The sequence below is a fragment of the Chlamydotis macqueenii genome, chromosome 3, assembly GCF_036417535.1.
Source record: "Chlamydotis macqueenii isolate bChlMac1 chromosome 3, bChlMac1.mat, whole genome shotgun sequence".
Lineage (NCBI taxonomy): Eukaryota > Metazoa > Chordata > Aves > Otidiformes > Otididae > Chlamydotis > Chlamydotis macqueenii.
This window is the reverse complement of record NC_141558.1, coordinates 108,283,307-108,296,933: the sequence shown is the minus strand read 5'-3', so window position 1 is coordinate 108,296,933 and position 13,627 is coordinate 108,283,307. Positions and strand designations below refer to the sequence as shown.

General features: G+C 37.9%; 1 protein-coding gene and 1 non-coding gene across 2 annotated transcripts in view; one reads left to right on the top strand and one right to left on the bottom strand.

Annotated features, from left to right (window-relative positions):
- ESR1 (estrogen receptor 1) overlaps positions 1 to 13,627 on the bottom strand; it is a 154,317-nt gene that overhangs the window by 36,599 nt on the left and 104,091 nt on the right. Inside the window, exon 5 of the mRNA XM_086743373.1 lies at positions 9,728 to 10,060. Coding sequence (XP_086599499.1) covers positions 9,728 to 10,060 — 333 coding nt within the window. The remainder of the gene's footprint in view (positions 1 to 9,727; positions 10,061 to 13,627) is intronic.
- LOC147601396 (small nucleolar RNA SNORD36) lies at positions 11,525 to 11,587 on the top strand. Its single transcript, XR_015258339.1, has one exon. It is a non-coding gene; the product is annotated as a small nucleolar RNA SNORD36 (small nucleolar RNA).

The window sequence follows — 13,627 nt, the reverse complement described above, 5'->3', positions numbered from 1 at the left end:
AGTAGCCACTTCTCTGTTTGCAGCCATGCTTCCTGAGAGACAGCAGCTGTTGCAGAAGATGCTTCATTATTAGGCTATTGATAAGACTGAATATTCTCTGGAAAATTTCTAATTAACTTAGTACGTCACAGTCCCTAGCTTTGTGAATGAGGTAACATGAGGTTTCTTGAATTTTAATTTTCTACATCACCTCAAATGCTCCAGACGGCAATTTAACAGGGAACACATCACAGTCGGACTAGAGTCTGAGTGAGTTTTTGAACCATACTTTTCCCCTTGTCTATATACTAACCTTGCTTCTGGCTCTCATGATTTCCTAATAGATTAACTGAAAAAACTCCAATCCAAAAATCTCAAGCTGCAGAGACAAAAATCACAGAAATCTCTGCCAAATTTCTTTTTCTGAGGCCAGCCTGCTCACAGGGAATACCAGATACCCAGGAGAATCACTGGGTAACACCCGACATCCTCAGCAGTGCCCCTCTCAGGTGGGGAAAGAGAGCAGGACTCCTCTTTGCAAGAGGCTTAGGAAGCTTTAGGTCTAGACCCAGACTCCAGCTGCAATGATAAATAATTCAACTTCATCTCCGTGCTCAGGAGCCTGATGGAGAGCTACATTTCTTAGAAGGCACAGAAAGGAAGAGGAAGGCATAAGGAAGAGGAAGGCAATATTTTCTTGTGGCCACTCTCAGCTGAGAACAAACTCTTGGAGGAACAAGGCAATCACAGATTTCTCATTCCCCATTCCACTGTGGGATATGCCTTAACTTGCTTTCCCTAGCTTAAATTCGCAGCAGTCCATAACTAACACACAGACAAAACAACACACTCTTTACACACAGAGTTCATTTCCGGCAGAGATAATCAAAGAAAATAAATGAGCTGTGTAACAGATGTGTCATATAATGCACCATTGCAGTGATACAGACAGAGTAAGAGCCTATCCAGAAGAAGTCTGCAATAAATCTTTCCTAATTACTTCTATCTATCTTAAAAACTCCTATATATCTAATGTGAGGTTTTAGTGAATGACTCACTTGAATGGAAAACTAATACAGATGATACTAAAATAACCTCTAAACTGAAATTACAGCTGATTGTGCTCAGAGATGTAGTACTAGAGAGAAACTAAAAGAATTAGGCCAAAGTTATCAAACATCAAGTAAAATGGGCCAATTTATGTGAATTATGTGAACAGGGAACAATGGCTGTGTGCGCATGCACATACATATCGCATCAGCGCTTTCCAACAATCGCATATTCTTTTTGTAAATTATTTTAAGAAATAAATCAATCAGGAAGGATCATTACTTACTGTTTACTTAGAGTGGAAATTAACGAGCGTTTCTTGGAAAGCTCCAAGGTTCAGCATAGCTGAAGACTCTAAGACAGATATGTTCATCCAAGAGTGTAAATTACTTATCAACTAAAGAAAAATAGCAGGAAATGTTTTTATAAAATGATAATTTCTTTTTAGAAATAAAATACTACAGTTTAAGTATTTAATTTCCTTAAGTTTTGGCTAAAATATAAAAAATATTACTGTGGACGCTCATTTTTGCCTCTTTGTTTGCCAAGCCCAATAGAATTTAATCTTCAAACATTTATTATCAAATGAACTTGTATGTTACTGAATGCCCAATGAACTCCAATATGTAAGGAGTTCTTAAAGAATGCTAGCTCCTTACCCGTTGGCTGTTATTTCTCATGTGTCACTATATGAAAAAAAAAGTAAACAAGATTACTTACAGTAAGTCAGTTTTGGTTACTGAAGATATTTGTTCTTTGGAACAGCTTGTTGTGAAGCCTCAAAATTCAAAACTTTGGAATTCAAATATTTCTTACTCTGGAAAGCTGTGAACAGAGTCAGCCTTGTAATAGCACTTTGGTGGACAAGAAGCTCAACATGAGCCGGCAATGCTCGCTTGCAGCCCAGAAAGCCAACCACATCGTGGGCTGCATCTAAAGAAGCGTGGCCAGCAGGTTGAGGGAGGTGATTTGCCCCTTTACTCTGCTCTCGTGAGACCCCACCTGGAGTACTGCATCCAGCTCTGGAGCCCACAACATAAGCAGGACATGGACCTGTGGGAGAGAGTCCAGAGGAGGCCATGAAGATGATCAGAGGGCTGGAGCACCTCTCCTGTGAGGACAGGCTGAGAGAGTTGGGGCTGTTCAGCCTGGAGAAGAGGAGGCTCCGGGGACACCTCATAGGGGCCTTCCAGTACCTAAAGGGGGCCTACAGGGAGAAACTCTTTAACAGGGCCTCTTGTGAAAGGATGGGGGGTAATGGTTTTAAAACAGAAGGAAGTAGATTCAGACTGGATATAAGGAAGAAATTTTTTACACTGAGGGTGGTGGAACACTGGCACATGTTGCCCAGAGAGGTGGTGGATGCCCCATCCCTGGAAACATTCAAGGCCAAGTTGGACGAGGCTCTGAGCAACCTGATCTGGTTGAAGATGTCTCTGCTTCTTGCAGGGGGGTTGGACTAGATGACCTTTGAAGGTCCCTTCCAACCCAAACTGTTCTATGATTCACCAAGTGAATTTTCACAGCATGTTACATATTCACATCCATCTTAACAGAAATTCATTTACTCAAAAGGCCACAGCCATTTTTTTGTCCTTCGCACACAGAACAACTACAATTATGCAATGTAAGTAAAAGACAGTCACTTTAATTCTATATTTGTTTCAAAATTTGTATCTTATTACAGCTTTCCTAAATTCAAGGAGGCTAGAAGTTTGGACAACAGACTTGATTCAACAGCTTTGGGCAGTCACCTCTCTACATCAAGTAACTACCTCTGTGAATGAGAGGGCAATACAGCACTTTCTATGAATTACTCTAAGACTGGATTTTCATAATTAAAAATAATTCCTGACATTTATCATGCTTTTGAATAAAATATCACCTCACACATGAAGTAGAGCTTTTGTGGCCCCAGAACTTTGCTAAAAGGGATACAAGCTGATGCACTCCCATAACGGCATCAACACAGGACTTATTCTTCAGAATCTTTTTCTTCTTTTGGACAAAGAAATAAAATCTAGAAATCCACAGAATTAGCTTTAGAAGTTTATTTTTAAAAACTAGTAAAACAAAAAAAAATATGAAATGTTGCAAGATATGTTTCAGAAAACCCTCAAGGATATACTTCTGAGCTTATTCAAAGATTCTATTTCTTTCTGGTCAGGAGCATCACCTAACCAGCTGAACTGCGCTGCACTCCAGCAGTGTCCAGGTACAGGCCTGGCTGTGGCTTAAATGCAGTGCACACAGCATTCCCCTTAATAAACCTGGTGGGTAACAACAGCAGGTTTTAAAAGTCATTTCAGAATCTCAGACTAAAGGTAATTCCATGTGAAATATTTTGAGGTGAGAATGATGTGATGTGATGATAGAAAATAGAGATACTTGATATTGTTAACAGGCCTCAACCTAGCTATAGAAACATTGATGATGAGAAGCCAAACTAGGGCAGTGGTTCCCGAACTGCTTTTCCTCTCCTCACTGTTTCCCTTGATTGAAAATTTATGCAAATTAAGTGCCCCAGATTGAATATATTCTTGTCATCCCCACTGCCAGGAAACTTCTAGTGGAAAAGTGGGGCATGAAGCTCAAAGACTACGGCTTGGAAGAGGAAATGAGACAGGGATAGCGAGTAGACAACATCCCAAGGCTCTTCCTGTGGCAGGGAGAACAGGCAACAGCCAGACCCTTCAGCTCCAAATAACCCCTGCGCAAACCACCATCCTCCGGCAGGAGCCCTAGGAATCTGCAAGAGACCTGAGACTCAGCTGCTGACCTTACTGTTGGCTCATCTGACTGACCCCCAGTATCTTCTTCCTGTGGTCCACTTGCATGTCCTCTCTACTTTTTCTCCCAGTTGGAGTCTCCCTGATGTTGGTCAGCTTGCTAACTCTTGTCCTGGCACATTTATTTCCCCTTCTATGTTCCCAACTCCAGGGAATCCCTAGAGTTTGCAAACCACTGCATTAGGATACCTCTAAAATTTCCAGTTATCACAGTTGTTATTCAAACCCTGATCCTTTTTTCTCTTGCTATCATTTTCTTCCAGTTTCTTACTGCATCAGCTGGTGAAAGCACTACTTATGGTTTTGATCCCACACATAGCTGCAGCCAAATCTATGATCCTTTCCAAGCACTTCTGCTGAACTGTTCTTTCTGGGCTTTGGTTTCTCCCCATTTGACACAAGCTCCCAGTGTATACAACTCTGCCAGACTTCTCCTCGTCCTTTAAAATCACCGTCTTCCCCTTGGTCTCTCACTAGCAAACAATTGTGCTACATGTCCTCATCCTTTTCTCTAATTTAAATTTCTCTACAGGAAGATAGACACCTCATTGTGTTTCAAAAGCACTAAAAGACAATTCTATAGATAATAAAAATAAAATCTACTTGCAAGACTGGCTTTGTCTCATACAGCACCCAGAAGCTGGGGAGGAGGATGGAAAAGTGCGTTTGTTTGGTTTTACACAATATAGACATGAAAGACTACAGATGCTTCCCAGACTAAGAAAACACAGGGATGGAAAACTTTTATTTCATATTCAACAATTTTAACTCTGCTACCCTGCATGGTGCTATGGCATGGTACCTCTCAGCCTGACGTTCAAATGGCAATTACCTTATTCCACTATAAGGATTGACTCTTATCTCTTACAGTCATAGTAATGAATTAAACCCTCACAGAAATTAAATTAGCAAAAGCAGCCATAAAGTAAGATTGCAGTGCTTGTTGTCATTTCTCTTTTGCTTACAGATCTACTCACTTCCTCTGTTTTTCCCCTGTGAAGCCAGGGGAGCAGTCAGAGTATCACTTCCAACAGATTAAACACATAAGCAGAGGGGCGGGGTTTTTTAATAAGATTTTACAAATCTCCACAGCAACCCCATTAGTCAAAGGAGAAGAGGCTATAAAGCACGTATTTTGGAAGTTTTATTAAAAATTATTACAGGAATTGCAAGCCATCCCTTCTTTAAGCTAAGTGTAAATTATTGCCAGGAGGATCACTACACTCAGGAGCTCTGTAAACTGTCCTGCCCCTAAAGACATCTGGGGTTATTAACACACATTGTTCTTGTATAAGATTTCTTTCCTTCCACTGCAAGCTGGCTTTTTTTTCCCCCAAAGTTTGGTGTCACTGAAGTGCAGTGCAAAATTGTGGCTATTGTTGGCTTCTTTACACACTGTTCCTAATATAACAAACAGAGCAGTTTAGAAGGTCAAATAGGAAAACAATATCTTAAGAAAATAGCAACGTCTGCGGCTTTGAAATAAAAAAAAAAAAAAATCAGTGCCAAAATGTTTATCTCCTCGGTTCAAGAAGCCGTAAAATAAGTACAGCACTGTGAATCATCTCAAAACTTCAAAGCTTGTATGCCCAGCATACCATTTTAGGGCTATTAAGTTGTACAGCTACTGTACCTGTAGTAAATAGTTATACAAGATTGTAGCAGCAGTGCCAAAGATTTCACCCTAGCAACAGAATTTCCTTAAAGTGACACTCTTTACCACGAGCTCATGGTATAAGCTCGTAATGTCTCTTACCATCTCAAGAGCGTCTGCACAAAAAAAAATAATTATTGACCATTACACTGAAAATACCAGCTTCCTTTAGAAAATGCAAGTACAGATATTAAATTACATACACAGTTAGTGAATAACAAAATACAAAAAGTTAATTCCTTTGACATATCAGCATTTCTGTAGAAAAGCAAAGTAATGGTTTTGCTTGTTGCATCAAAGACCATGAAGAAAATTCACTGAACTAAAACACCTCATTCTATGAGATCAAAGGTGGTCTTATATCCCAAGATGTTATGTAAACACAGGAGAAAATAGAAAGTCATACCTTTCAGGAATATATGATTCCGAAAGAAGCAGAACATTTATCTATGCTCATACCTTGCCTACGCATGATTTTTAGTGATTTGTCCCAATTAAATGGTAAAAGGCTCAATTGGCCTGCGTATGTAAAGTCTAGCCCATCACAATCTATTTGCACTCATCTTATGTGCAGCTGCTTGCTCTTCCAGCTGGCTGGGGTAACCAGCAGACACCACTGGTGTCTTACAGAGGCCATCTGGGAGGATTTCAGCCAGAAGACCCATGAGGCCATGTAAGGAACAAGTGCTGTGGGGTATTCTGAATTTTTTGTATATGCCATAGGACACTCTACAAGATTTTTGTACATGTAATCTGGCAAACCCACTTGTATCTGTGGCCAAGGTTTCAAATGAAAATTAAAACAAGCGTTTATGTACTTGGCATATTATGAATTGCATTGTCATGGGAGAACTGTCTTAGGACCTCAGTTAAGTCGTGCTATACTTAAACGCTGAAGATCATTTTTAAAGGTTATGCACAAGAAGCTGCCACAAGTTCCCTTTTCCCCAGCAATTTGTTAACACCACCAAAATTGCAGAGTCAATTTAAGCAAGTTCGAACTAATGCTGAACAAGTTGCAATAAAGATTTAGACCGGTTCTCACCTTCCCAATCAGGACATGTCTGCACACATTCCTCATTTTGGAGATTGTCTTCACCATGGCTTTGTAACAGATCTCTGCCTACATTATACTACGCAGTCCATCATAAATTAAGATTCATTACTCCTTTCTGTAGAATAGATTCCTTTCTATCCAGTACATCTTCTAATTAGCTCTTTCTTCTTCCATGCCCACCCATTTACATCACCAGAAAGACCGGCTGACCAAAACAACATCTCCACTAATCGCTTTGACATGCTTCCTCTTCTTCAAAGCCTACACAGCAAAATAAACTCTAAACATGTCCCTGAAAATCCTTACGCTTATTAGTAAGCTGTAGCTTCATTACATTTCTGCTCTGTTAATATCGGTTTCTTCCTTCCTCAACAAATATGCTTTCAACCCAGCCACTTTTGTTGACTTTGTCCCTTCTTTTCTGTCACCTAAGTGTCTGCATTTAGCTAAATAAACTTATGTAATGCTTCCAAGGCTTGAGAGGTGTGCATACGTGAGGCTGTTTCCTGCAACTGTTTTTTACTACTGATAAAAAGCACATTTGCTTTTTAGAAAAAGATGTTTTTATCCTTGATTCTGAAACTTGAAACTGTAGTAAATTAACTGAGAAAATAACTGAGCGGAATCCCACAACGTTGTTGCACAAAATACTTCACCTAACAGAAAAAAAAAAAAAAGGCTATTTAGTTCCTCTGTTTATGTATGAAGCATACAAAAATCTTCTCTAATTAAGCAGTATTACAGAATTCCTAGTAATAATGGAGTATTCAACAGCAACATACTGTGGGGGTTAAAATAGGACTTATATTGCCAGACATTTATTGCCAGTACATTCCAGCAGAAGGAAACTTAGGAAAACAGTCCAAGCAAAGGCCCTGTCTTTGAAAGGTGATCAGTACTTCTAAGATTTAACATCAGGAACTAAGGACTCGACCTTTTCTAGGGTTGAAATGAGAGATCCAAAAAAAAAGATTTAAGCACCTAGCTCCAAAATTCCTACTCTCAAAACCTTGTAAAGAATCCAAGTTTAGAGGCAGGTAAACAACTGGGCCTGAATTATTTTAAATCAACTTTCTGAAAGACTTTAATTTCTGCTTTTGGTCACGCATACAGTCCTCCAAGCCACAACACCAAGAACCAGTTCGGTGTCCAGCACTTTGAGAAACCCCGAGTTACTCATATTCTATCTCTCCTGCTTTAGAACTTTCCTGTGGTATGATTGTTTGTATAGCATCTAATAGATCAAACAATGACCAGGAAGGGATTTTTTGTTGGTTTGTTTTTTTTTTTAACCAAAGTTCAACAGTTTTATACCAAATCTCACCTGTTAGAGTACTTATTAACGTGTACACATAGAGTCATTTAGCTTAGTTTTTCCTTAGGAGCTATTCTGGCAATTAACAGGCACATTTACTTAAATGTAAAATATACTGGATATACACAAATAGTTCATAACCTTATAGATTTTATTTTCCAATTTCAGTAGCTTGCTTAGGAAATAAATGATATATTTGGTAAACCTGGCAGGTTTTTGATCTTCACGAGATGTAGTCACCTTGTGACAAGCAGTTTTAGAGAGATTTCGTAATAAAAAACAAATCTGAGTTCCCTAATAGTGTTGCTTTGTATCTAAACATATTTGCATTAATTGCATCAACTATCAAAATCAAATGTCATAGAAGACAAATGTTTCCAGTGGACAAATTAACTTAGAATGTGGTATATTCATGTTGAATGCAAACTAATTGACTTTAACAGACTTAGACTAATTACATCTCTAAAATCAGTAGAAAAGTCATTTGAATTTAGCTGTTTTGATAGTGAATAGTTTTAACACTATGGACATACCTTCATTTTTCAAAAGCATTTTGTAAAGGCATGATCCAAAGCATACCTAAATTAAGAGTAGAACCCGCCCTTGACTTAAACAGACTGTGAGACAGGCCTTAACCACCGTGACTTTGTCAAGAACAAAATTCTCAGGTGATTTCTTATAAGATACGATGAGAAATGAAACGCTCACAGGTTCTCATTGATCATAGCTGGAGCCCACAAAGTGACATGTGAAAAGTGGTAAAAAGGGAACCCATGAGGACTGGAAAAGACTCAGATTTTATGGGTTATTGATTTACCAGGAAGAGTCCTGCCAAGTTTAAATGAAGGAAAACAGAAAAATGGCATAACCAGGGTGTAAAGCTGTTGAGGTAATGCACTATGTGAATGAGAGTTGTGGTAGTAGTCTCTGACATCCCTTCAAAAAGCAGCTACATAATTTTAATGAAATAAATGGCTACAATAAAAACTTAAGAGATCAGTGACTTATAAAGCATAAATTACCGTGTTTTTACAAAGCTAAAATACAGCATATGCAATAAATTCCTAATAAAGATTTAAATGCTAACTCATGAAAGGTTGTCTTGTAGACTGAAATTTTAAAAGATTATGAACTTTAATTCAAAACTATTCTCTCATTTCATTGATCTAAATTAATTAAACAACATGAATGCATGTGTAACATACCTCCAACCTAAAATATTTCATACTTCCCACAATTCTGTAATTCCCTTCCCAAAAAGAGGACTCATAGCTCAGCAACCATAATGCACCAAAATGATAAAGATAAAAAAATCTAGTTCCTGTAAGAAAAAATTTTCATACAAAAATTGCTATGCCGGCTCTGGTTTTCAGACCCAAAACTCATGGAAGATCTGTAATTCATGGTCAAAAAGGTAAATGAGCAATTAAACAAATAATACTAATATTTATGGGCTCAGTAGCGATACTTAATTTACAGCTTACACTATAGACATGAGAGTAACCTTTTTCTCAAAAGGGATCTAAATAACTAACACAATTTTATTAGTTCAAATAGACTAGATTTGGCTCTTAATAACCTGATTTTACCTTTAATTTCGCTGGTTTTTAGCCAAAAGAAGGATTTGCAATCTAAATCTGTCCAACACTCTATATCGTTGGGAAATACCTTTTCTTGAATAAACATTTCTTCAAGTCACTTACATTGCACTGTAGTTTTTTATCAACCAATATAACATAAAATTTTTAATTTTTAATGTATTTATACTTAAGTGAACAATTTGCAAGAAATTAGCATACATAGTGTGAAAACTGGTATGTCTTTTTTCTATTGGTTTGTCATGTAAAGGCTTTTATAGTCCACTGGGGCTTTTTTTTCCTTACCTGGAACTCTCTTTGCCCAGTTGATCATGTGCACTAATTCTCTGTCTGCAAGGTTGGTCAACAGGGTCATCATAGAGGCTTCGCTGAATGGTCTATTTGGGTCATATTCAGAATAAACTACGGGTGGCTCAGCTTCCAGCAAGGCACTGACCATCTGTTCTGCTGTCAGGGACAGGGCTGGACTGTTCTTCTTGTTATGTTTAATGACCAGTGGACTTGTCCAAAGGGTGGGAGCTCGCAGCTCCGTAGAAGCCTCCCCGTTCCTGGAATCCTGCTCCTCTCTTTGACGTTTTTGTTTCATCATTCGTCCACCTCTGCGGTCTTTCCGGATTCCTAGGGACACACAAGAATATAATGAACTCCTTTCCTTGAACATATGTATTGCATGGCTTCAGCCAATCAGCAGCTGCCTTTGAAAGATCCAGGTAGCATTAACTCTTGGTTTATTTTCTGAAGACTTCTTCCTATATATGGAATCTTACATAAGCAGCTGGAGAGAAAAAAAAAAATGTTTTAAAAAGTATAGTGTCAGGAATAGTGCACTCCTTCCTAAAATTCAGATCAGTTGGGCTTACACAGAGCTCTAAACCAGCAATACTGTATAGCTGCCACAAAAGGAAGTCAGTAATTTGAAATAAATAAATATTTCTTTACAGCACAAAATTCAAAGTATGTCCCAAACTCTAGCAGACAACTATCCTATGTATCATCAATGACAATGTAATCATCTGGGTCAGCCAGATGGATCACAGAAGCAGCTCTCAAAAACTAGCCAAGAAAGTTTTGCTCAAGTTCACCAATTATTTTAATTAAACATCATCCTATTACTGAGCCTATGTTATTCACAATTACATAAAAAATAGCCATAAAAGTTCCCATTCTCATCATAAGATGAGCTTATACAGCAATAAAGAATGCCATATAAGTAGATAAACAGACATAAGAAAAGGAAAGATAATTGCAACCTCAGAATCTAATGTGGGAGACCTGCTGTCAAAGGGCTGTAATAACTGCAGCAGAAACCCTCTTTGTCATTACTGCACAGTTCTGCAATGTGCTTAGCACTGTTTGACCCTGAACCTTGGGATATTATCAAGTCAGCCATACCAATTAGAACAACAACGTAAGACCTTACAGTGGAACAAAATCTCCCTCTGTGGAAAAGTTACAAGAAAAAATATAATGATAAAGCCCACGTGGACTCCAACCATAAAGGGAAGATTAAGTCTGGCTCTGAATGGAGGAGGCACAGGCATTTTGAGGTTGGGTTAAAAACGTAAATCAATCATCAAATGGGGGCGAGGGACAAGCAACTTAGAAGGAAAGCACACAAGGAACAGAGCTATGAGAAGGCAGCTTATGATGGGGTTTTACCGGCTTTCTCATGCAATATGGAAAAGCAGCAACTAGTCCCAGTTTGAAAATCAAAAGAAGTATCTCTAGAGAAGGAGGAGGCAAACTATTCAAATAACAGAGAAGAGAGAACAATTTAAAAAAAAATCAAACAAAACAAACAAAAAAACAAAACCAAAACCAGCTTTGAGAACAGCTGGCATTTGCAAGCAACCAATACAGGTATTTCTGATAGGTGGGGGAGTGGGAAACACGTTTGCTCAGCTTTTTTCACACCACAAAAAGACTAGGAATCTGAAGGTATAAATTTGTTAGCAGCATCTTCATCTCACATCCAGTATTCCTTCATATAAATGTTGGGTCATATCAGCAGATGTCCTGCAGATGTCCTTTCCCAATCTCAAAGGAACAGAGAGGATCTTTAGATCTGTTTGCCTCTTTCTTTGAATATGATGATATTTTCACTGAATTAGTACTTGAAGATTAAGCATTTTATGTCTAATTTATTAAAAATCTAGTAGGGCTCCTGATTTTATTCTATTAATCTTTCCAGACAAAGCAAGCTCAATAAATCTTTCATCACTCCTGCTACTTAACCTCTCTACATTTTCCCATTTGTTAAACTAGTTGCAAGCCAAAAGTCTCCAGTGCATTACTGCCTCCATTTTTCATTTAGCAATACCAATTTTTTCCTATCGCTAAACTGTTTCTGTTTAGGAGAAGAGGGGGAGATTCTTGCTGTTAAGAAAAAATGCAAGATTTATTTCGGTAAAACGTCATCCTAGAGTTCTCATTGGCAGCTTACTTCATTGGAATGCTCAACAAAACACACGCTCTATCTGTAACAGAAATTTTAGTTGTATGCTTTATAGCAATGTAATGTTTTTGAATTAAAATTGCCCTTTGAAACATGCAGACATAACCATGTGAACAAAATCATATGGTCCATACATACTAAAGCATTTAACTTTCTCACATCACAAACTCTACAGCTGCTCATCTAGCAATTTCCTTTTGGAGAGTTAAAAGTATCCTTGGGGCCTCTACTGTACAGACTCCTAAATAGGTGGACTCAGAACTGACATAACTCAGAAACAAGATCTTGGGGTTAGAAAAATACTATAAAAACATCAGATAAGTTAGTTTAGAAAGTAAATAGAAGGCTAGAAATTACTAGGAGAGGAAGGGAGGACACAGCATCTTCATAAATCACAGATTTTATTAACTCATAAGGCACACTACGACGAACACAGTGTGCAGTTCTGTTCTTCCCATTTTAAAAAGAGATATAAAAGATAAGAAAAAGCGGAAAAAGAAAGACAAGCAAAATGATTCAAAGAGTGAAACAAGTTAGGTGCAAGAAACAGCTAAACTGACTAGGTCTGCTCAGCCTGCAAGCCAGATACAGGACTACAAAATCAGGACTAGGAAGAAGATGAATAACGTTCGAACACCGACACTTCTCTTCTAATAGAAGATAGTATCAAATGAAACTACCCCATGCAAGGGTCAGGACAGACAAGAAGTGGTTCTCTTTCACACCATGCAGAAAAAAAAAGCTGAAAGTGTGAATACATTAAAAGTTGTTATATGACAGAAAGCGGTAGACCAAATTTCATGAAGAAAATAATCCATTAAGGGTTAATAAATACAAATAGGGCACTTTTGGCTTAGGTCTCTATGGCACCGATTACAGGAAGATCAGAGAGGATTTTTTTTTGTTTTGCTTTTTACTTATTCCAGGCCTGCCTTGTTAAGAAAAACAAGGATGTGATGAGAACTTGACATAACAGAGGGAAGGTGGCAACTGTAAGCTCATTTAGCTGCTTACAAATCAACTAGATTCTAAATAAGAACAACAGTTTTATTTTTCATTTGACTGCAAGCTTCCTATCGACTTTTCTTCACTTTGAAATGACTTCAATTTGAAGAAAAGTGGTGCATTAAGCAAAGGTGAACATAACCAGCTTGGAGGAGATGCCTCATGCAAATCTATTTTTACTTTTTTTTTTCCAAGATTTAAAAAAAAAAAAACAGCTAACCAACTAAACATAGTAAGGCTACACTGGGTTTTGTAGGGTCTACATGTGAAAAAAAAAAAAAAAGTCTGCAAGAGTATGCATTCCTTCCGCATCACATCAGCAGCTTTTATTATCACAGACAGAAAGGTCTTTGAATCTGCATAAGCAAATTCATAAGTGACTTTATTGTTCATTTTCTTGGACCAAATAGTAGTGAGTATTTTTCTGAAAAATGCAAGTGCCTCCAAATCTCCTTCAGCTTAATCAAATTTTATCTCTGTTAAAAAGAGATAATAGTGATGCACAGTCACTAATTCAAAAAAAAGACAGCATTAGCCAGCTATGGTTGCATTGCCAGAGTGCAGTGATCCTGTAAGGATTTTTAAATATATGAATGCATTAATTTTGATTCCACAGTTCAGCCAATAAAGGAATCTGAATTGCCAAATGTTGTGAAAAACAATAATCTAACAAAAATGGAAGTACTATGTATTTTGCAAAAGCTCTAAAACAATTTCCACTTGAG